At 56.0% G+C, this 23,869-nt stretch overlaps 1 protein-coding gene across 32 annotated transcripts in view; it reads right to left on the bottom strand.

Moving 5' to 3' along the window:
• The window catches only part of MACF1 (microtubule actin crosslinking factor 1), a 147,007-nt gene that overhangs the window by 31,984 nt on the left and 91,154 nt on the right, over positions 1-23,869 (bottom strand). For all 32 annotated transcript variants that reach the window (XM_052810696.1, XM_052810719.1, XM_052810720.1 and 29 more), the window contains 4 exons: positions 22,022-23,493; positions 2,058-2,219; positions 1,740-1,910; positions 617-783 (listed from right to left, as the gene is read on the bottom strand). In XM_052810696.1, coding sequence (XP_052666656.1) covers positions 617-783; positions 1,740-1,910; positions 2,058-2,219; positions 22,022-23,493 — 1,972 coding nt within the window. The remainder of the gene's footprint in view (positions 1-616; positions 784-1,739; positions 1,911-2,057; positions 2,220-22,021; positions 23,494-23,869) is intronic.

Genomic DNA, 23,869 nt, shown 5'->3' with positions numbered 1-23,869 from the left:
CCAGTTTACTCCCCCGGGAAGGTGGCAGAAAGGCTCCCCCGCTGTGCTGCTTTTCTTCCATTCCTACCACCATCTTGGAGATCCTCTGATGTGCTCAGCTTGTGTCTGGGCTCTCGGTGTTTCAGAGCTGCTGAGCTTCTGTTTAAAGACAGCCCGGTACCTGTACAAGTCCTAGATGGACAGTCCATCTAGTTGGCAGTGATTTAAAACACTGGGAGGGTCAAATCTGGCCCTCAGAAGTGACTTCGAAACCTCAAATACTAACTTATGGAGTAACAAGCAACTCAAATGAGATTCAGGCAGCAGAAAGGTGTCAACAGGATGTTGCTGCTAAAGCTAAACGTTAATGCTTAGAGGAATAAAAATAACATCCATCCCCTGCAGGGAATTTATTTAATCTGAGCTCTTCCCTGCCATTGTAAACCACTGCTATCAACTTCAGCTCCCAAACAGGCTTTGATTTCTCATGTTTTCCAGCTGTTTCCACGTTTCCAGGATGTATCCGCACAGAAATCTCCGCCAGCTCCCCACATGTTGTAACCCCAAGCTCCAGGGCACCGTGAATTGCGGGACGAGCTGGCCCCGTGTTTTTGGCCAGCGGCGCAGATCCTCTCACCTGCCGGCCGCCCTGCCCAGCAGCCCTGCCCAGCGGCACTCCAGGCTCTCCAGCTGGCCCACGATCTTCTCCCGGTCTGCGGGCTCGGCCGACTGCGCGATCCTGCCGCCCTCCGCTTGGATCATCTCAACGGTGGCTTTGCGATCATCCAGGAGTCGCTGGAGCAGCTTTAGCAACAGCAGGGAAACGAAGGAGGATAAAAGTTACCAGACTGGATCAGCAGAACCTCTTCTAGCCCTCAGAGATAGCAAATCTCTAATTCTGGCTGAAAACCACCGTCAGCATGGGGCTGAGACCAAAGCCAGCCCAGCAGGACAGCCATCAAAACCAGTTCAAAAAAAATTAATAATAATGTAATAATATGCTTTAACTTTTGGTCAGCCCTGAAGTGGTCAGGCAGTTAGACCAGACGATCGTTGTAGGTCCCTTCCAACTGAAATATTCTATTCTATTCTAAAAGAGATTCAAAGTACTTCTGTGCCAGAGAAGTTTTCGGAGGCTTCCCCATCAACCCCCCGAACTTATGAAGATTAAGTTCTTAACTTTCACTTTAAATAAATTTCCTCTTCAAAGTCTCAATACGTCAGATCAAGCCTCGGTAAGAATTCATTTCTAAAATGTTTTACCACGACCACACTTGAACTTTCATCCGCCTGCTCAGAAGGGCAGGCGCCGGCCCGGGCTGTTATCTCTGCAAACACCGGCACGCCTCGAGTCGGTTCTTACAGTTTGTTCATTCCTTTTGTCCAAATACCCAAACTGGCACCTACAACGCCAGCTTGCTCCTGACGCAGCAGAATTACCAGCACAAACAAAACTTAGGGCTGGAAAAACACGGCCGACCAGCAAAACCAGCAGCAAACTTCAAGAGGCAGTGGGACAAGAAAGTAACGCTGGTGATTTAGACGATGGAGATAGCGAGTGTGGGCAAACGAGCTGCCTGTTTTCTGCTGTTGCAGTTTTCCCCTCATTACATCAGAATGTAGAAGAGCCACCATGAAAGAAGCAGGCTTGTAGACATCCCAGCTACACCTTATCTGTTACAGTTGGACCCCCCAAAAACTGTCCGGCTGTCCAGAGCTCCCCCTCCCATCAAGCCAACCCTTACCCTGTACTTGCTCACCTTCTGCTCCTGGATCTGGGCTTTCACCACCTTGTACTCCGCCGAGGGAGGTTTCTGGTTGGAGATGAGCTCCTCGGTGTCCGTCAGCCAGCTCAGCAACGGCTCCAGGGCGTCCTGAAACTTCCCGCAGTGCAACAGGGCCTCTTGCAGCTGAGCAACTCTTTGGGCCACCTGCACCCCAAACACAACCCCATTGCATGGTCAGGCCGGTGATGCATCAACGCCGGAGCCTCAGCAGCCTGTCGACGACGCCCTTCTTCTACCAGACCCCAACAGGGCTGAGAGAAACCAGGTACAGCCACCTCCCCACGCTCTCACCTTCTTGTTGAGGGTGTTCCAGCGGGTGTTGATTTCTTCCATGTCATGCTCCAGCCCTTGGACATCACAGTTTTTCCCGGCACTTTGGATGAGTCCTTGACCGACTCCATTGACTTGCTGTAGTTTCAGCTGGAGAGGATCCACTTGCTCCTTCTGGAACAGCTGGGGATGGGAAGGGTGGGAGAGAAAAGGTATTTATAACCTGTGAGCTGCTCTTACAGCCCCTCCATCATTCAACAGATACAACAGGCTTTCCTCTCCAGAGAAGATGCAGTAGCTGCTTGCACTGATTTTATTAGAGTTGTGCAAGCTCGTCTAAACTCCTCCCTCGCCTTGACCCAGTAATGCAGATGTCGCAGGCAGCTCGGGATCTATACGCATCCACCTCTGCTTTTAAATGGGTAAATCCCCTTTTTCCAAGCACCAGAGTGAGGTGGAGAGAGCAAATCGGGGAAGAAATGAGAGCATTGGCTCTGGTCAGCCATCAGATTGGGAAATAATACTCCTGGGGAAAAACCCAATGCAATTCTCACAGTGATGCTATTGAGAACGGAGACCTGACATCACATGAGTTTTGTTAACCACAAAATTACAGACACCGAGAAACTAGCTGTATTTCGAAAGACAAAGGCAATAGGCAATTAATGTGCTAGTCATTTACCACACCGCACCGCGTATTTGGCATGGTCCTGCCTGGGAATCCTGTGGGGAAAAGCTTTTTAAACCAAAAAAGATTTGATAGGGAAAGGGGAGGAGAGCGAATGAAGCTCCCCATTGTAAAGAGAGGCAGCAGGGAAAATCCTGTTTCCGTGAAGGAGATAAGTGCTCTTTATCAGAGCTGTGGATCTGCTGTAACTACCCGCTGACGCGGCTGCCGGTGCACGGTCCCTCTCTGGCACGGCTGGGGCGGCCGCACAGCCCGGTGCCAAAGGAGAAGCCTGCTGCTTCCCCATAGTGAATAGTGCAAGCCCCAAAAAAAGGGAGCGGAGTCCTTCATTGCTTACTCTGGTCCCTTGGACCACAAGCCCATCGAGAGCACAGGTCACCCCGCACCCAGTGCTGGACAGGATCAGAGTCCTTGGCCCTGTTGCAACATTTTCTCTTTGGAAAGCAGAGGGGATTGCAGCCAGCTTTCTCAAGCGTGCCTCCTCCTCATGTGCCCGAGAATATAGAGATTGACGGCATCAAAAAATTCCCACTCGGATGCAAAATCTCTCCTAGCAGAGCAGCGACTCGTGGATGGCACAGCTTTCCAGACCCAGCGATCGCTTTGCCTCCAAAGGAACACAAAGCAGGCAAAAAACCTCAAACACAAAAAAAAACCCCCCAAACACACACACACAAATTTCCCTGTCCAAGTAAGAGGGGCTGCCTTGACTTTCTTTGCCCCGTTTTCAAAGAAAAAGCTATTCCTTCCTGTCAGAGCTCAGCAACTCGAGGGCAGGGAGGTATCGCTCCAGGACACGAACCGAAGGGTGTGCTGGCAGACATTGTCCAGAGCTGTTTGCTCAGGGAGAATTATGCCACGGTTATAAGAAATAAATGGTGACATGAAATCACTGATTCCCCGGATGCTTCTCTTGTTACTGTTTATAAATGGAGCTGGTTGTTGGAGCAGCCAAACCCACAAAAGGACCAGGCTGATAAGTCTGGCATGCCAGGCTGGGTCTGAGCCCTCCGCACGCTGCAAAAACAAACTCCAGGGCTTCAAAGCAGCCGGGCAGGGAGGGAGCCCCGCAGAAAGCCCAGTCGTCAGACCACAGGTACCTGCAACACATGAATCGGTACAGCCCGAGAGCATGACGCTGCACAAGGATCATTACAAAGATAATCACGCTAATGGCCTGAGGAGTGAGCATGTCCAACACACTTGTTTTTCTTCGCTCATAAAAAGATTCCAGCAATTTAGTCCATTAACCTCACTGTGACTCAGCTTTGAAACAAATATTTAACGTACACCCTTTGCTGGGCAGGAGAAGGCGTAGAGCGAGGTGTCCTGCCCGGGCGAAGCGGTCGGACAGACATCTTGGCAAGCAGAAGGACATCTGCTCCGCCACACCTCCTCCTCGCTTCCAGAAATGCTTCCCAAAGCATCCCCTCGCTTTCTGCTTCCCTCATCTCCCGGGCGGCCGCGGTCCTTAACCCCACCGCTGCCGAGCGCAGAGCCCGACCCCGTGGTGGGAAGAACCAGCAGCGCCCAGGCATCGCCCCAGTGCAGAGCCGGAGCTGCCAAGGGCTTGAGCAAGCGGAAGATTTTTGGGGTTAACAATCAGAGATGCTGCACGTAAAATAAGGGTCCCACCAGCAAGGCAACGCTGACCCCAAAGCAGTGCATTTCAGACAACAGGCGTACAACGGCAAGAACCCGACGACTCTTTTTCCTCGCTAAGGTGCACGCTGGGTACCCCAGCTCATGCTTACGTGGACCCCCCCATATAAAAGCATCTCTCTGAGCCCCTCCACGTGCATTTCTTAAATGGGTGGCACAGCCTAAACGATGAGTAATTGCTACCAAATCGGGATTTTCAGCGCTGACTAACTTCTGATGTCTCCTTAGTGATATTTCTCCTAATCCAGATGGCAGTAAATCAGCACTCGGCTGTGGGAACTCCACCACCGAGGTCTCTCCAGGCAAAAGCCATGAGCACAGCACGGCAAAGCAAATCCCCAAACGCCAGAGAGAATTTGAGCCCCTTCCCACGCACGTTCAGAGCCTCAGCACCTTATTGCTCACTCAAAAAGCTACAGAAAGCAGTGACCGCACAGGACAGGAATTATTTGCGCTTAATTTGTTCTACAGGATTCTCTCTTCCGATATATTTTCTGCTTCAGAGATGGGAACCACCCTGCCAGGATCCGGCGAGAAGGTTTTTCTGAAGCCTGCGATTTACATCTGAGTGACCATAATGTACTTTCATAAGCCAAAAAAGTTTAAGACAATAGTTTAGGTCATCAGGCAGCGATAGCCTTTTGCCTCCCCTACTTATAAAAACACACCATTCCCCCCCCCCCAAACTTTTTGCCTGCCAAATTCAAGCCGAACTCAGGAGGGAGAAGGCTGTTTTGAAGCCTGAACCCTGCAGATCGTGGCTGCGCGTTACCGAGTGGGCTCCCACCTCCCACCCACCCCTCAAGTGCAAAATAAAGTGATTTCTGCGCCTGAAACCCCGCCTGCCAGCGCCTGAGCAACAAATACCTCGTTATCTGGAACGAATCCATCTGGTAGAGCAGGAGGCCCTTCTGCGATGAGAGCGGTGGCGGGGGGTCCCTCCGCGCCCGCGGGCACCTCTCCCTCGCTGGGTGCCAGGGAAGGGCCCCCCCCACGGCCGGGGGGACAGAGGGTGTCCCCCAGCATGGCCCCGGGGAGGGTTTGTGCGGTGGGTGCCACGGCGGAGGGTGCGCCCGGCAGTTCGCGCAGCTCTGGGGTGGGGGGTCCCTCCGGGGGGAGTGGGAAGGCGGAGGGGGGACCCTCTGTGCCCAGCGGCACGGAGGCACCGTCCCAAGCTGCCACCTCCGCTGCGGGCGGTCTCGCACCGGGGTCATCCTCCAAAACTGGCACTTCAGTGGATAGGTGCTCCAGGACGGGTGGCACAACCACGTTGGCAAAGTCGTCTGTATCCCCCGAGGCCGCCACCGGCCCCCCCGCTGCCGGCGGCGCGGGGCTACCACCGAGATCCCTGGCACCGGAGACAAGCGGGTCGGCCGCTTGTGGTGGCACAGTGGCAACAGGCACATCAGCAAATGGTGGTGGGGCATCCAGAAGCTCTTCCACCGCCAAGGACGTGGCAGCGGCGGTGGCATCTGGAGGTAAGCGCTCAATACACGGTTCCTCAGCATCCATGGTAGGATCCCCAGTGGCTGGTGGTGTCTCCTGAACCTGGGGCTCTGGGACAGCCACATCCCCTGGTGCTGGTGGGTCGGTTGGAGCAGAAAGCCCCCCAACATCCCATGGGATGGCATCGGGAGCAGGCTGCCCCACAATGGGTGATGTGCCGGGAAGCTCTTCTGGAGCGGCCGGGCTGGCAGCATGCGGGAGTCCCTCACCCGGCACCGCGGTACGGCACTGTGCCGCGGGCTGGTCTTCCCAGCCGCAGGCAAACAGCAAGTCCAGGTCTCCCGGCTGCAGGATGGCTGCCTGTGCCTCCCCGTGCGTGACAGCCACCTCCACGGGGGACCCTTCGGCATGGGCAGCCCCTTCCAGAGCCAGACCCTGGCCCAGGGGAACCATTTCCCACGGGAGGTCCTCAACAGGCACCGGGGATGTTGTCAGGGCCTCGGAGCCCAGCTCTGATGCAGAGCCGGCACGGAAAGGCGGCAGAGAACCACAATGAGCATCCCCACTTTCTGCCGGATCAGTCTGGCCCTCGGCTCCCTCACTCTCTGATCCCAAATCTGTGGCTTCATCCTCAGAAACCAGTTCTGAGACATCCCAGTTGGTGAGCTCAGTCCTTCCAGGCAGAAGGTGATGGGTCCCGAATGGATCCGTCCCCTCGCCACCGGCCTCACTGTGCTGCGGGGGGGACCCCAGCTCCTCCGCCGCTGTGTCGGGAGCTGGGGGCTGGCAGGGGGACAGCCCAGCCGGGGACACTCGGCCAGGACAGGTCTCCTCAGGGAGCTGCGATACTTCACCATCAGGGACCAAAAAGTCTTGGTTATCTTCAGCCCACCCCACCAGAGCGCTGGGGAAACCAGCTCCCTCCAAGCCAGAAGAAGCTGGATGGGCGCCTGTCTCAGGAGATGGCATCCCACCAGCCACCAGCACCGCCACCGCACAACTGTCCGTGAGCTCCGGGTCCACCAGTGGGTCAGGTGCATCCTCCTCCGCTGGTGCTGGAGAGCACTGCCGGAGGGAGCCCGGCCCTGCCATGGCCACGGGGCTGGGTGAGGCCCCTCCGTCCGAGTCCGTCGGGGTGACGGCTGAAGTGTCCCTTTCCGAGAAGGGCTCCGTCGTTGGCTCCAGCGTGCTCAGCACCTGCGAGCTGCAGGTGACGTCAAAGTCCTCCAGATCCGACACGACGGCAGAGTCCGAAGCGCTGACGTCCAAAGGGGCTGTACGCTGACATGCTTCGACCGCCGCGCCGGCCAGTTTGGCTGAATCCGGGTCCAGCCCCTCCGAATCCATCGGGGAGACCTGAACCTCCACGTGGCCAGGGAGAGCCCCATCGCTCTCGTCCTCGTTCAGGCACTGCTCTTCCAGCTCCAGGAACATCTGCACGGAGTCCGTGTCGGACAACTCGGGGACTGGAGGGCTGGCTGAGCGCTCTGAACCCGGAGCAAAGTCCTCGGACTCGCACTGCACCGCCGCATCCTCGGTACAGCACGCGCTGCCGGTGAGGCGGCTGCCAGCACCCCCCGGGGACGCGCAGCACCGGGAGGTCCCCGGGCTGGGGGCAGAGCAGTCCGCCGGAGCAGCAAATTGTTCCCTTTCTTCAGAAATATCTGCCAAGCAACAGCTCCTCTTCTCCTCTGCCACCAGAGCAGCCTTTCCTCTCTCTGACAGCGTCGCCTCCTCCCACTCCTCCATCATCACCCAGCGCTCGTCCTCCTCAAATCTCAGCTCAGACTCTGTTTTCTCCCTGAGATTGGAGGTGATGAGAATATCCAGTCCTGCATCCAGCAGCTCTTCGCTAAGGCACGGAGAGAGGTTGACGTTCTCCACCGTACAGTCCGACTCGGAGGCCTCCAGGGTCTCCTGGTGCCCATCGCTGAGGCTTCCCTTGATGAAATTCTTCCTGGCTCGCGGCCAGGTGGCACTGGGGAGCCGGCGAGCCCTGGCCAGGTCCCCGACGTGACCGCGGCCGTCACCGGCATTCAGCAGGGTCTGGTGCTCATTCCGGGGACCGCCGTAGCCATCCGCGCCAAACTGTTTGGCCGTCAGAGCCTCCGCCGCACCGGATGACTTGGAGACGTGCTCCAAGGTGAGAGACTCGGACGTGGGCTCGCCGTGGTCGGGCTGGCCCGGGCGCTCGGTGAGCATGGTGGTCGACTCCCGCTTATCCCGCAGGGAAGGGTTGGAGGCGCCCGCTTCTGACACCTCGCTCAATGAAGCCCCCATCCTTTCTGCAAATTCGGTGAAGTTTGGTGGCATGAAAGACTTCCACGACCGCCGGTTGACGTTCTCCTTCCTCTCGGGGTTCGGTCGTCTCCTCGGTGGAGCTGGCGCTGGCTTGGAGACATCGCTGCTGAGCTTCAGCGCGTCGAAGATGACTCGCTCATCCAACTTCTTCGTTTCTGGTGCCCTGGACTCGAAGACGTTGGCAGCTCCCAGAGTCCCATTGCTGGATATGGTGCTGCCGTCCCCCTTGCCGAGGGTGCTCTTGGAAAGCTGATTGAGCTTCGATCCCTGATCGATTTGCTCGTTAATTCTCATCGTGTCATATATTGACCTCTGGGGCACGTAGCAATCCTCTATATAACCATCCTCCTCCTCGCCCTTCCCCAGGCAAGTGCGGTTCTGCCGTAAACAGTCTGGCCGGCTCAGTGGTTTGCCCATGCTCTCGTCCTTACGGCTGACGAAACCGCCCCGGCAACCTTTCGCCCACCACCGCAGGAAGCATCACACGGCCAGCAGGTCCCAAACCCGCCGTGGCAGACTCTAATCCCAAAGCAGCGACGCTACGGGGACGGGAGGGTGCGCCGGCAGCACCGTGCCGGCTCAGCAGCCCGACCGGCGGTCCCGAGCAGTGAAACAACCCATCTCATCCCCCCGACCCCCCTAAAAAAACCCCATCCATCGGCAAAAAACATCCAAATCCGACAGCTTCGATAAAATATTCCCAATCGCCGTTTGCGACGGAAACCGCCGAAGAGTTTGAAGCTCTCAAATTATCCCGTCCGTCCTTCTTTAATAACAAAGGCACTGCTTGTCCCGGCCGCTCACGTATCGCAGCCCGAGCGGCGAGCGGCTCCTCGCATTTTCTGCCCAGCTCTAAGTCCCATGGAAGTCCAGCTGGTCTGAATTAGCCTCTCCCCCCGACTCTCGTGTTTTCATTTGAACTGAGCTTGTCAGCGGATATTCGTACAAGTTTAAACACAGGAAGTTCTTCATTCAGGGCAAACTCAGAGGTTTCCTGTCTCAAAAACATGATGGCATTGTTGTTCCCGTCACCTTGCCACGACGCTCCGGGCCACCGAACCCCCAAAATCCAGCTGGTTGCCGCCCGGCGGTCGGAGCGTACCGCGGAGTCCGGTGGCAGTGGCGGCAGCGGCGGAGGAGGAAGGCTGCTGGGTCTTCGCTTTTTTTTTTTTTTTTCTCTTTCTCCCCAGGAAAAAAAAAAAAAAAGGGCTATAAAACGCATCCAAAAATGGCAAGGGGACGGAGCGGCACGAAATCCCCCAAGTTGCCGGGAGCCGGCGGGGGGGACGGGGAGCAGCCGCGGCCGGAGGTTCCTGCTGCTGCTGCTGCTGCTGCTTCTTCCTCCTCCTCCTCCTCCCGACCCTCTCGTACTAACTTTCCCGGCAGCCGGTGGCGGGCTGCGGCGGCTCCGCGCCACCGGGCGGCCCGGCCATGGCGGGGAGAGGCGGGGGGGGGGGGGGGGGGGGGGGTCCCGCGGCCGGTTCCCGCGGCGAGGACGGAGGGACGGGGGGGGGGTAGGACGGGACGGACACCCCCACACACCCCCACACCCACGCAGCGGGGCCGCCCTCCCCTTCCCCTTCTCGCCCCTTTTGTGCGCGGCTCAGCGGCCGGGCCGGGGGCGGGGGGGTCCGCGTCTCCCCCGCGGGCAGCCCCCGGCCGGCGCGGCGGGATGCATGGCGCGCCCGGCCCGCTGCCTTCCTCTTCTTCCTCCTCCTCCTCCTCTGCCGCCGCCCGTTCTCCTTCCCGCCGGCGGAACAAAAGGCCGAACCGCGCAGGCCGCCGCACGCCCCGGCCCCGCCGCCACCGTCGCTCGCCGCCAGCACCGGGCTCCCGCGGCGCTGCCAGCCCCGGCGGAGGGCGGGCGGGGGGGGGGGGGGGGGGGGGGAGGCGGCACCGCGGGGCGGGAGCGGGGCGGGAGCAACGGGGGCCGCCTCCTCCCCCGGTGCCGCGGTCTCTTCCACCCCCCCCCCCCCCCCCAGCCACCTCCCCTCCCCACCGGCCCCGGGAAGGGGGGGGGGGGTACCGGAGCCCGAGTGGGGGGGGGTGGGTGTGAGGAGGGGGGGGTCTCCGCACCCGGTGGCAGCCCGGGGCTGGCCCGTTCCCCGCCCCACCGGGGCTGGCCCCTCCTTCGGGGGGAGGCGGCAGCCCCCGACAAAGAGCAGCAACGCCCTGGCTCGGTGGCGGCTTCGGCTCAACCCCCCCCCCCCCCCCCCACCTCCCCGGCACCGGCCCCGCCGAGCCCCCGCACTCCCGCGGCCCTTTGTCCGCACCCGGTCCCGGTGTTTTTCCCCGATACGGCGTTTTAAGGCGCTTCCCAACCGGTTGGGAGGGGGCCTGGCCCCCACCCCGGGGGCCCCCTTCCCCTCACACCCACCCCTGCACAAAGAACCGAGTTACTAAATCACCCCCCCCCCCCCAAAAAAAAACCCCAAATCCCACCAAAGTACCATTTTTGCCTTCCCCGAACCCGCATCGCTCCGCCGGCGCTACCAACCGCTCTGCCAAAAACCCACCCGCAACTTGCCACCGCACGCCTCGCCGGCTGCAGGCTCCTTTTCCTAAAATCTAATTTTTACGGCCCGGGTTTTGGGTCAGCATCACGCTCCTCACTCCCCCCCATCACCATCTTCCCCCCCCCCGACCCTTGGGGTTTAAGAGATGGGGAAAATTTAAAGCGGCTGCTGTGGGGCTGGGAGAGGGAGGCAGCCCGGGCGTGTGAATCACTGCTGCGAAGTGATGCTGAGGGAAGTCACAGACTTGGGAGAGAAAACAGGAGGGCTTGAAACAGCCTCCACGCATCTCCAGGCAACAACCCGCCCCACCAGCCACCCGGCCTGCTACTTTGGGGATGAATTATAGCATCGGGATAAAAATACGAGAGGCCAGGCAGGTGCTTAATATATAAAAGCGTGTACCGTGCACCCCAATAATGCCAACGTCGGGAGACTCCGACCTCGGTCCGCACTTTGCCGTGCCACAGCTTCACCAAAAACCTTCCCACCCGGCCGTGGCGAGCCATGGCCGTATTACAGCTGAGAGGTTGACGGCCAGGGAAAGATGAAAAGCCTGATTTTTTTTGGATGTGCTGCAGGTGCCTGCTGTCTCCGAAAACATTGGGGCTTGGCCAAGGTCGTGGTACAGCTGCGGTGGGAGCCCACCTTCCACGTCCCCGAGCCCTTGGACCCTTCGTCTGCAAGTGCCCCGGCACCAACTGCACACGCAGCATCCAGCACCGCGTTCCCCTAGGGACTTTTTCCTTTTGGAGAGACGGGAATGGATGTTTTGTGGAAGGGGAGGGTTCAGGGCTATGGAGGAGAAACGCCTGTTAAACGGCCCGAAGCGCTCAGCGGGGCTGGCTGCACACCGGGAAACCTTTGGAAACTCCTTTTCTTATTTTCGTGATTAAATATGACCAAAGAGCGGGAGGTGGCGAGGGAGCAGGGACCTGGGAGGGGTGTACAAACAGCTCCCCCCCCAGCCCCACACTGCACGAGGGGGAGCCCAAGCAGCCCCCGGGAGCCCCTTTGCCCATCCACAGCTGTCCCCTCCACATCCCCCAGAGCCCTCCTGGACGGACAGACGGATGGTCAGGGCTGGCCCCGCAGCCTCCTGCAGCCCTGACTGCCAACACTGCAAGAGTGTCCCAAAGCCCAGATTTTTATACTTGGCGGGGGACACACCAGCTCTTGGTCCGTGTTATTAATCCAGCACAGCTGAAACAACAGGGGCAGGGCGGCCGTGCCGTGCCAGCGCTCCGGCAAAGCCGCCCCCGGCTCCCCCGCTACCACCTTGGCCGGGAGCTGGCGGAGCAGAAGCGGGACCGTTACCGCTCCGGGGGCCCCTCCGCGAGGAATCCCAGGCATCCGGGCTGGGGCGCGGAGGCTTTTTGTTCCACTGTGAAGAAGGAACGATCTCGACGTGGAGCTGCCGTTTCACAGCCAGAAATTCTTTTCCCATTTCCTCACCGAGTCACGTGCCAGAAGCAAGCCAAGTCTTCCTCCAACACATCCCCCCATCTCTAAAACCATTAGGGAAATATTCGACGAGTACTAAAGCCAATTAAAAACCTGCTGTGCCTGGCCTGAAGATCCCGGGCAGAGCTCTTGCAGGTTCCCCAAGTCATGGCTTTAAGCCACCAAGGGCCACCCCACCGCTGGGGACAGAAGCCGACGGGTGCTGGGAATTCCAACTTCAGGGCTTTGCTCGAGCTTTGTGTTGGTGCGAGGGAAGGATGGGGCAGGATGCGACGGTCCCGTCTGAATTTTTGTCCTTTCGGGTGTCTCCGAGCGGCTCCAGCACGCGGAGCCCTGCCAGCAGCAAGTGCCAGGACTGAAATAAAGGGCTGATAGAGCTTCAGAGCTGCAGCCCCGAGCTCAAGAGAGCGTGTCTGCTCACTTCGCGGCTCACTGGCCCTGCGGCATGGCGGCGGTGGGCGGAACGGACCACCAGGACTCCTCACCTGGCTTTTGTTCAGTCACCAAACCTCCTTTCACCTGCCCCGTTACCAGCAAATTTTGGCCAAACGGCTGCGGACAACGCGCTCGGGATGCCCAAGCTCCACCAGCCAGCTCGCCGTGGGGAGAGCACCAAACAGCTCTACCGAGGGCTGTCACCCAGCCCGGACCCACTCGTGACCCAAAGCCACCCCAGGCCATCCGACGGTCGTGTCCTGAAGCGAAAGATAAAGCCCCTCAGCTAAAACCCACCCAGAGGTTCTCCCAGACTTGCTCCAAGTAGGAGCATCCCCATTTGTTTCCCAGACCTGCAGGTTTCAAGCTTTCCTCATACGGCCACTGGCCCCGGAGCGTTGGGACGCGTGCCTTCCCCGTCACGGGGTGATGTCACCCTGTTTACGACTGCATTACATCCTGCCTGCCGCTGCCGCCACTGTTTACATGGGAAAGCAGTATTTGGAAACCAATATATTTTTAGCTTTCTTTCAATGCATCTCAGCAGCTGGAAATGAGGGACCTGTGTTATGTGATGAGCAAGAGAGCCCAGAGACAGCTCAAGATCTCTGATGAACACATCGCTAATGAGCCCGAGGTACAACCAAGGGCCACCTTCGTCCTCAAAGCTTCTTTCATCTTCACCTTGGTGCCCTCCTGCCCTGGGCAGTGTAGCACCCGCTCGCCCAGTCTGGCTGAGAGTGGATGCAGGAGAGCTCCTGCCTTTGCACCAGGAGCTTTGGCCCTACACGTCTTGCTGACCGTGTCCCCCATATCTGACTCCGTGAGGGTCACCGAGGTGGTGGTGGCAGGAGGGACCGCGAGGCTGAGACACGGTGCCATGTCCGAACGAGGCAGACGGGATAAACCCCGAGCGCCTCCAGCCCCATGGAGGGACTCGGGGTGGGTTTCAGCTTCCCTCAGACACTGCAATAAAAGCACAAAGCCAAATCACGCACAACCAAAATCTGCCTTAGAAACCGCTTTTTAGGTTTTGCTGTTTTTTTTTTTTTTTACCGGAGGATTCATGTTCTTTAAAGCCTTTGCTGCATTTGTCAGAAGGTCAGAGGGATTTCTTTATCTCCCTTTCAGTGCTGTTGCTCTCCTCCTAAACTTGCTCCTTTTGCCAAATCTTTGCGATTGCCGTTTCGGCACCGCGTGGGCAAGCCCCGAGCTCCCAGCCTGTTCCAGGCAAGAGCACCCGGGCTAATCCCATCCCACCGTGCCGGGCTGGGTGCTCCCTTATCCCCTTGGCTTACAGCTGACTTCAACCCGATTTCATGTCAGGCCTCTGCCACCACGCAATCCCTCTCTTCAAAGGCTACGGCTGTTCGTGATGCAGGGAGCCAGCGCGCCTTTCAAGCAGCGATTTGCAACCTGTAGCCCGTTAATTCGGGACTCTCCTCCGCAGGGTTGTGGGAGGAAACCTCGGTTGGCTCCATGGGGGTCTGCACCTCCACCGGAAAAGTTTTAGAAAGAGGTTAAAAATTAAACTCCTGGAGAAACGTTCTGCAGTTTGGAGGTAGAGATACAGTGAGCGCTGCATTTTTAAATTTATTTTCTTTTTCCAACGGTGCAGGAGCTGCACCGTAGCGCTTTCCCTGCAAGGCAGCTAATATAGATGTTGGTATAAATAATTCTCCCAAACGAAGCCTGGAGCCCACGTGTTACAGCAGCGCTCAGGCACAGCCCTACACCGTGGCATTCAGCGCTCGATCGCTGCGGAGCCTGGGGCTCCCCTGGGACCCCATCTGTGTGCACAGAGCACCCTGAAACAGCCCAGCAGCAACCTGAGCCGGGACTGTGAGCGAAGGGTAGAGCCACGTGCCAGGGTCCTCGCGGCCGGGAGCTTGGCTGGGCACGGGAGGTACAACCTGCCGAAATGCCCATTTTTGTCCTCGGCTGCCCAGTTTTCCTGCAAATTCCCCTCCGTGGCTGCCAGGCTTTGCTCTGGTGCTGTACGAGGGTGGGTGAAGCACCCTGGGCTCTCCGGCCATCCCGCTCCATGCTGCCAGTGACCCAGCACCCATGGGCAGGGTGCTGCCATCCCACTGCCCATCCCGGGGAAATGGAAAACTGCAGAAGCTGCTCCTCACCCAGTGTCAGAGTAATCGGGGACAGCAGGGAGAGACGAGGGATGGGGTGATTAATCAACTGCTCTGGAGGCTCTTTAGGAAGTGAGGTAAGCGCGTTATCATCCACAGAATCCTCTGGATGGGAGACATTTTAAACCACTCCTTCGGCAGAAGAATTGGCAATTGTTCTTGAAACGCTGTGGTGACTAATCCAAGCCTGAGTCCTTCCCCAGAGAAGCCCCCGTCTGCTCCAGACCCAGCGGCCACAGTCACTCCCTTCCCCGGCGGAGATCGGTGACTCGCCTGGATGCTGTGGGTGACGGGAAAGTCCTGTGTTCGCTCCAACACACGCTCCCACTTCCATGGCCGCGTCCCGCCAGGACCGGGCTCCTCTCCCTCCTCTGCTCAGCCCTTGCGGACAAAAAGCTTCCCATCTCCTCCTCCCTCAGATCCTCAGCTCTCCCGGTCTTATGCAAAGCTGGTATTTTTAGTATCTCCTGGAAACACTGCGAAGTGTCACCACCACCAGCTAACGAGTGCTCCTGCGAGAGGACATTCCTACGGCCGTCTCCCTCAGCTGAGACCGGGCAGGGTCACCAAAGCATCTGCAAGTGGGTGGCTTTGGAGAAGTGACCCAAGCCGGCTCCTGAAAGGGACCATTTGATCACAGCCTAATTGTTTTACAGTCAAGAAAAAGGAAAAAAAAAAAACAAAAACCAAAAACCTCGCTATGATTTGGTTGGTCTCAGCAGCTCTCGGCTTAATTCACTCTTGTTCTCAGCTTGCTCGGGATCGGGGAAGTGCCTGTGCCTCTCTGCCTGCCCGCTGACAAGTCAAGGTCAAAACCCATCTGCGGCTCGCTGATGAACAAGCGCACCGGCAACGCTCCCTTCAGGGAGGACGAGCTCCGGGGGGCACATTTGTTCTTCCCTTTGCGATAAAATTTACTTCCAAGGAACGAGGAGGCTGCAGGGGCCACTCGTGCTCAAGTGCCTCTTGTGCAAACACGTTTATTTACAACACTCCCGGATTACCAGGTTAGAAGCGTACCAAACATCACCAAGGCTTTGCAGCTCCGCTTGGGCCACTCGCCCCAGCTAGGTTCGGTGACAGCCCCGTCACAGCCCGCGCTTATCACCCCCCATTTATCATCCTCTTCTCCAACGAGGGGAGATGGTGCCTTTAAGGCAGCTTAACAGCTGTCAGAGAGGAGGCATTTTTGCGTGTGTTGCTGATGCTGAAAATACTAGCCAGAGATACTTTAAGTAGGTCTGGAAAGCGTTCAACGAGAAGACACCGTCGTGCAGCCTGTCCCTGCTCCCAGCCCAGTCCCACCCAGCTGCTCCCAACTGGACGACTGTCGGGAGCCGCACGCATTCCTCCGGGGGCACAGAAGGGTTAAAAATACCCTCGGCCAGGCTGGGGCACAGCAAGTGGCAGAGTGTCCCGTCCCTTCCCTGCCCCATCCCATCCCAGAAACCCACCTCCCCTCTCCCACCCACCCCTGAAGCCCCCACCGGCGAGGCACCCCCAGCTCTGGGGTCTTCGGCTATATGATTGGGAGTGGAGTTCCCAAAAAAACCTTCCCGGAGGCCTGGGCTGCGTGCTCGGGCATCGCCTGCGAGCACCCGTGCCTGCTAGTGGCAGCTAACGCGCCGTCTCGAGAAATTAAGGCTTCGAGTGTAAATGCTTTCGTTTAAATACCTTGCGTCATCAGCATACGGATTTATTCCAGCTCTCCTGTTCAGCCCTGCGATCCCAAAACGGGATGCTGGTTTTCCTCTGCCCATCCTCGAGAGCAGCTCTGCGACGGCAGGAGCAGAGCCGGCGGTCCCCGAGATAGAATCATAGAATCATTTGGGTTGGAAAGACCCTTAAGATCATCATACGCGTGTCTTACAAAGGAAGATCACAAAACGCCACTTGTGCAATCAGGGACCGCGCTCGTCCCCAGCCCACTGAGGCGCACGCTCTGCAAACGTAAATGGGATAAACTGGGAAGAAACCACCCATTTCCATCCTTCTGCAAAATAACCACTGTTCAACACCACACGGCGCTGGGCAGCCAAGTCCCCATCCCATGTCTCTCCCTGCCACCGACGGCCCCACGCAACGACAACAGCTCACGCAAGGGATGCGATGCCCATGAGCTCCCTCGTACCCCCGAGGCCACCTCTCCTGAAAAGCAGCAGCCTCGGGCAGTGACATCTGGGAGAAACCCAGGGACACCGGGCACGAGGCAAACAGTTATTAGTAACAGCAGCATTTCTGATAGCGCCGTTGAGTCAGCTCCCCGTCTGAAAGGTTGGGGGAATTAAGAGAGTCATAAATAGAGCGCCAAAGAAAGCCGACGTCCTCCTGCCGCGAAGGGGGGCAGCGGCAGGGAGGGCGTAGGAGCGCGCGTGGGCTCGCGACGAGTGCCGGCTAATTGCTGCTTTTACTTAGGGTGAAGCAGGGAGGACCTGGAGCAGGATTAGACAGAGCGGCATCTGAATGGCAAGATGACTAATGCTGTTTAGGGCTTTACTCACTCACTGCATCACCCCTCCTGGGATTTCTTTCCTATTTTTTTTTTATTCAAGCAGACAAAGAGGGTGCTGGAGGCACGAGGGCTCCGCAGACCCCGGACGGCCTGACCTGCTCTACAATAAAATGGGAGTGCGGCTTCAGTTATTGCTGTCTAGGGATTCTCCCTCCCCCTCTCCATCGTCCAACATAAAACCTTTATTGGCGTGAAGGAGCGGTGCCCGAGTTCACTGCATTGAGCAACTCCGGTTTCAAATAACCTCCCCCAAAATCCACAGCAGGAGGAGAGGCAGGATCCCAAAATCTCATCTCTTCCCTCCACTCCCCACGACCTGCCCTGGCAAAGCCGTCGCCCTGGAGGGTCGGATGCTGCGGTCCCTCGCTCCCCGCAGCAGACCCCCTCCTGATCCCCCCCTCCTCTCCGGCTGAGGCAAGGGTGGGGTTTAATTAATACTCGGAGGCGAGATCCTGGATAAGCGGCGTGGCGTGTGCCAGCTGCGGCAGGTCCCGGCTCGCCAGCATTCCTCCGCCGTGCCCCAACGCCGCCAGCAGACGTGGGGCAAAGCGCAGCTGCGGTGACGGCGGGGGCTGCCGGCGCGGCGTTGGGAGGGGGCCGGGACGTCGATGGAGGTCCAGCCGCACGCAGAGGCGTCACCGCGCGTCCTCCCCTTCAGCCAACCGCATCTGCGCCGATTTGAACGCGACGGCGACCGTTCGGTTATGTCAAGTTTGATGCTTTTCCTTGGGTTTCATTTTGGGTCAAGTTCTCCAGACTCTTGCAGAAATCTCTTCCAGCCGTTGAGCGCAACTCGGAAGGCAGGCAGGCTGCCCCGTTCCTGCCGTCGTCTTCGTCACGTGGAGGAAGGTGTCCCCAGCAAAGCAAAACCACTCTGGCATGATACAACTGGGGAGGCAACAGCATCCTTCCACTCCCGAGCATCGCTCTGTATTGCAGCAAGCCTAAAAACCTCTGCTCGTGCCTTTGACCTAGGGCTGGGCGTTACGCTCTGCTTTGCAGGTGAAATATGGCAACGTTAAGAGTTTATCCAAAACCAACATGGTGAATCAAAGAGGGTCCCAGCTCAGAATTGCCAACGCTAAGTACCAGCCAGGCTTTGAAACCCAAGTTCAAAAGCCACTGTAAAAAATGTAAACAAAACCCAGGCTTGAGCTCGCTTAGCCAGGAGGCCAAGCTACCCCAGCACAGATGTCTTCCCAGAAAACACCAAAGAATTTGATTCCATCAGGTCTCTGCGGCCCAGGCTGATGGATGCTCTTTGGCCAGATAGGACAAGCCCGTGCCTGGGGCTTTCTGGCACCACTGCTCTGAACCAGCAAACCTCACCTCTGCTTCTTGAAAGCGTAAAGGAAGATCGGCCACTTGCACTGAACAGCACAAGTTTTATCCAAAGTACAGCATTAGTTTCCCAGTCTTTGGGAGGAAGGGTTGTAACTCGGGGTCTTCTAGCTCCGGGGTTGCTGACGCCGGAGAGCACGTGATGGAGAAAACCCCTACGTCTCTGCGTGACCCTCCGTCTCTCGTCCGTACCTGGGGAATCGCTTCCCCGGAGAATTCTGCCATTTGCTAAACTGAATCAACATAGTTGTTATGTTTAGTAACATTTCAACTGTGGCTCATTTGATGCCAGTCATTAAAATTTAATATTAGCATAAGCTTTGAGAAACCTAAGCTGACAGCAGAGAGAGTGGAGGGGGAAGTAATGCCCCAGCCTGAAAGCTCTTATGAGGAGCTCTTGCTGTTGGCTGTCACTTGTCCCTTGTGCTGAAGAGCCCGACTCGGCCGTATGATGCTCATGGAGACACAGCACAGAAAGATTCTTCCAACTTTTAGTACCCTTTTTTACAAAGAAGGGTCTCCTCAGAGAGGCAGCAATGGAAAGACAGTCACTTGGGTTAAGCTCATGCTGAAGACCAGGAGTTAAAGATGAGGTTCCTTTGCTAAAACCATGCTATTTCTTCTGCAGCATAGCTGTATCTGAAGCAATCCACGAGTATGTCCATATAAGCACAGACTCCAAACCACAGAAATGCCTTGCAGCTGCACTTGATCTCACCATAAAACTAGGGGCTAAACTAGATGACCCCTTAAAGTCTCTTCCAGATGGGTTTCTTACAATCCTCCAACAACGTGGTGCTCCAAACCAGTCCCTACCTAGTTTTCCCCCATCCCCTGAAAGCCAGGTCCACCCTGCATCACCGTCCTGGCTTCCGATGGCCGTGGGTGCCGGCATGGGCTCAGCCCCTCGGTGTAGCCATCCCCACCATCGCATCCGCTCGCTGAACCGAAACACCTCCTGCAAACAAAGCCTCCCCCCGAGCAAGATCCAACAGCTGCTTCCCAGCCTCCCGCCTTCGAGAAACCCGGCCAGGAGGAGCACTTACAGCGGGAGAGGGCTCATCCCTCCCGTCGCCAGGATTAGTCCCTCTGTGACCTGGGAATGGGGCTGGGGGGGTGGGGGGGAGAGAGAGGAAATGCACGGGTGGCAGTTCTCCAAAAGTTAAGGATTTGTTGTAGGTTGTGGCCTTCTGGGGCAAGTTTGAGGGGTGTTTGCAGGCAGGAAGAGAAAAATATATGGGAAGCTTCAAGTATAAGGTGTTTCAAGAGTCATCTGTTCACGGCCTCCGTCAGAGCCTTCAATATATCTTCTTTATTAAAATCTGGACACAAAGAGTCCAGAAGTGCCCACCTTTGTCAGGGCTGCATTGGCAACTTGCCTGGAGCCCTGGGGCCATGCCTAATTTGCATCTCATTTACACAGATGTTCATTAAAATTAATGCCTTAAGACATAATATCTGCCTGCATTTGAGCCTTCTGGACAGACAGACCGCGACCGCTCCTGAAGAGCCCCAGCCACCCCATCCTCCTCCCCGCGCTCAGCTGCATCGTCCCCATGCCGCCCCGGGGAGCACTGCCCGGCTGAGGAGCTGCCTCTGGTCCCCCCGGACACACTGTGCCTGCATCTTGTTTGCAGTCCAAGAAGGGAGACAGTTGTGATATTGTCTTAGGCGTTAAGAAATAAAAGCCTGGTGCAACCAAGAAAAGCCCCCCGTGCTCCCCGCTACCTCCAGAGCCCAAGCGAGAATTCTCCATCGCTCTCCCTCCTGCACGTATGAAGTACAGACGGTCCCTGCCCGTATGCTGTGATGCCCTTCCACGTGCAGATTGGTATCTGGGATTGCATTTCCCCTCAGAGAGAAGCGTAAGGTGAGGCTTTGCAAAGATCTGCTCCGCAACGTTCACAATTTGCACAAAAATGCTTGCTCTCTGGATGAACCGTGCATGGGAGGAATGCTGCTGCATAACCACGATTGCTCCATCCACCCTTCTTGCTTCTCCCCTATTTTATTCTCAGCCATTACACTGTAAAACCCTACCATCACTGCTGCAACTTTCCTTTTTCCAGGAACCGAGACCTCAACTGCACCGCATGGCCTCGATGGCCAACAAATGACTCCTGGTAAGGACGTGTCACCCTCCAAAGCACCCTCGGCTCATGCAGCCCAGGCCACCGTTGTCTTAAAGGGTCATCCTCAAGGTCACTGAGATATAGACCATTTGCAAGCACTACGATGGGTTAAGCTGCGCCTGCCAGCCCCGCTCGCCAGCCGAGAATAATCCCTTGCTCTGCAGGAAAGTTTCACTGGTTTTAAGTGAAAAAGTCCAGTGAAATTGGACTAGAAACTCCTTTTTGGATAGATTTGTTCCAAGCGACTGTGTGGCGTTTAATGATGAAGTTAAATCCCTCCCATCAGTATAAGCTCAATGCAAAACACTGCCCAACACAAGAATTAACAGCAATGCAATCAGATGAGTTTGAGTTTGCCCCGTAAGTAACACTTCCAAGCTCTTTTTTTGGATAGGCAACCCCCAAAACAGAAATACCTTGTCCTGGTGAAGGTTTCACAGAGCTATTAAGTGGTGGAACGGGATCAATTAGCCATGAGATGAAAAGTAAATGGCTGTAAAAACGTTTCCCCCTCCTACCCCCCATTAACACCAGGAAACGAGCAGCCAGATGTAAATCAGCCCAATCATCAGCTACCGAGCACATCAGTAATAGAAGTTTCACAGCAAGAGAATTTCTAAGCAGTATTAATATAATTAATGTAGTGTAACAGCGTGACCCAACACCATAATACTGTATAAAAAAAAATAATCAAACACACTCCAACTCTTTCCTCTCTCAGCATTTCATGCGAGCCTTGAAGGTCTCCATCAGTTGTTCGCTGGAAACATGAACAGCCCACAGAAAAACTTTGCTTTGGTTTTATTCCCTGTGTGTATCCCTTGTCCCACAGCTTATCTGTGCCTTTATTTGTACTCAAAGACCCCAAAATGGATGCAATATGTGGCTCAGATGAAGTGAACAACAAGCAGGAATGGTGGGCCGGGTAGAAAGACCTGCAGGATGATCCGATCTGGACTCGACTCTCAGATGATGCCAACTTACAGTTCAGACGGACTCAAAAACTTCTCTCCCTCCCCCAAAACCTAAATACCAACCACCTCTACAAACCCACGAGGTACTAGCACGCCAACATTACACATCACAACGAGAACCGGGAGAAGTTTTTTTCCTCCCAATCACAAAATCTTTCTGCACCTTTTCACCACAGACTATCAAGCCGAGCAGTTGATCTTATATTCTCCAGAGCAAGGATATTTTACCACACCAAAAACAGTGACATTATAGCAACAAACAACAAAACCACGATAGCCTGAAGACCAGAGGTCCTACACAAAAGACCACAACACTAAACAGACCTTCAAACACCAAATACCACTTAAGAAGTGTTACAGCATAAAAACTTACTTTGAAGTCTGCCAGCTGTTGGTTGATGGTTTCCACCTCTGTTCCCACCACCCACTGCAACGCCTCGTTCTCCTCCGCCGCGGTTGTCATGTGGGTCAGCTCCTTCAGCCTGCTGTAAAAGTCCTCGACACGAGACAGTGTCGTTTCTACCTGCTCCTGACGGTTCTTGCCTCTCTCTGTCAGTTTGCTGCACTGTTTATTCAGAGTCTCCAATTCACGTTTCAGTCCTAATAAATCGGGGCTCCCTTCGTCCTCCAGCATCTTCTTACATTCACTTTCAGAAGCTTCAATGTCAGACTTCAGCCTGTGGAGTTTACCCAGGAACGTGCGAACGTCCTCTGCTTGGGACTGAAGGCTGTCAGAATCTCTCCCGATGGGGCCCATGCTGTCTAGCTCATCATCGAGATCCGCCAGTTGAGAGAACATCTCCCTGACCCGGTTATTGAATTGGCCGATCCCTTCAAGCTTGTTTTCCATGAGCATACAGCAGTCATTTACTTTCTGCTTCACAGCTTTGAAGTCCTGCTGAGCCACCTCAGCTTGGCTTAAGAGCTGGGAACAGTCGGACCCATCTGGGGCATCTTCTACTAGACCTTGAGTGAAGTTTTTCAGATAATCCACTTGTGGCTCCAGGGCCTGCAGCACCTCCTGCTGTGCCCTGAGCTTCTCCAAATTCTTGTTGCTGCAGGCTTGCGGCCCTAGCGCATCGTAGATCTCCAGCTGGTGCTTCGCCCCTTCCAGCTTCTTCTCAATGTTCTTGAAGCTCTCTTGAAACTCCTTGAGCCTCTGTGACATTTCTTCAATGGAGCCAGTCTTGGCTTGCAGCTCTTCTGTGATGGCATCCATCTTCTGATTGATCCCAGCCTTCTCATCCCGAATGTCATCCTCATCGGTTTGAGAAGCATCGATCAGGATGTCGGCAGCGCTGTTCAGCATCTCCAGCAAGGAGCGACGCTTCTCCACGTCACTCAGCATAGCCTTCGATCTCAGAAGAGTCGCCTCCAGCTGCACTGGATCCAGAGTTACTTCTAGCTCTGACATCTTTGCCTTGCAGTCCTCCACCCAAGGCAGGAGGTCCTCCGTGTGCCGTTGGTACTTCTGAGCTTTCTGCAAACAGTCCTTGAGCTTAGAGTGTCTATCAGCAGCCTGTTTGCTGAGCTCTTCCCAGTGTGTTTTGAGGCTGACCAACTGGTTTTGCAGAGTGGTCTTCTCCTCCCCAGGCTGGACAGAAAGCAGCAAAGATTCGCCCTCGGCTACAATCATCTCATAGGAGCCGCTGTGTTGGTTAAGGCTCTTCTGGAACTCTTCTTGTTCTTGAATTTGGCTCTGTAGCCTCTCCAGTTTAGCAGAAATAGGTTGGCTCTGAGCTTGCTGGCACAGTTTGTCATCTAGCCAGGTCCTGAGTTCATCAAACATATGCTGGAACTGCTGGGAACTTGCAAGTGCAGTCTGCAGTCGGTTCATCCGGTCGGCTGAAATGGAAATAAGATTAGAACGCGACAATTAAGCTGAAATCAAATAAGCAAAGTGCAATTATTTAAATCATCTCAGATGCACCAACTGTGTTTTGATTAACAGGAAGGAGTTTTCCATTGCATCACTAGCCTTTTTGCTCACTGATTCATAAATTTCTTAAGTAGTAACAGGCAATGATAACACGGTAGTCTCAGTTCTCCTGACCAGTCTCTAAATGCAACCTCTTAGAAACCAGAAGAGGCATCCCAAGACTACAGGGTGGCCACTGGGTCTTCTCCATGCCCCATTCTGAATTTAGGAACCATTTTTTTTCCCAAGCACAGCACATGCCACACTGCTGCAAGCCAGGCAGCTTGTTGGAAGAGCCACATC

Source organism: Harpia harpyja, chromosome 16 (genome assembly GCF_026419915.1).
Source record: "Harpia harpyja isolate bHarHar1 chromosome 16, bHarHar1 primary haplotype, whole genome shotgun sequence".
Classification (NCBI taxonomy): Eukaryota; Metazoa; Chordata; class Aves; order Accipitriformes; family Accipitridae; genus Harpia; species Harpia harpyja.
This window is presented reverse-complemented; position numbering and strand designations above follow the sequence as displayed.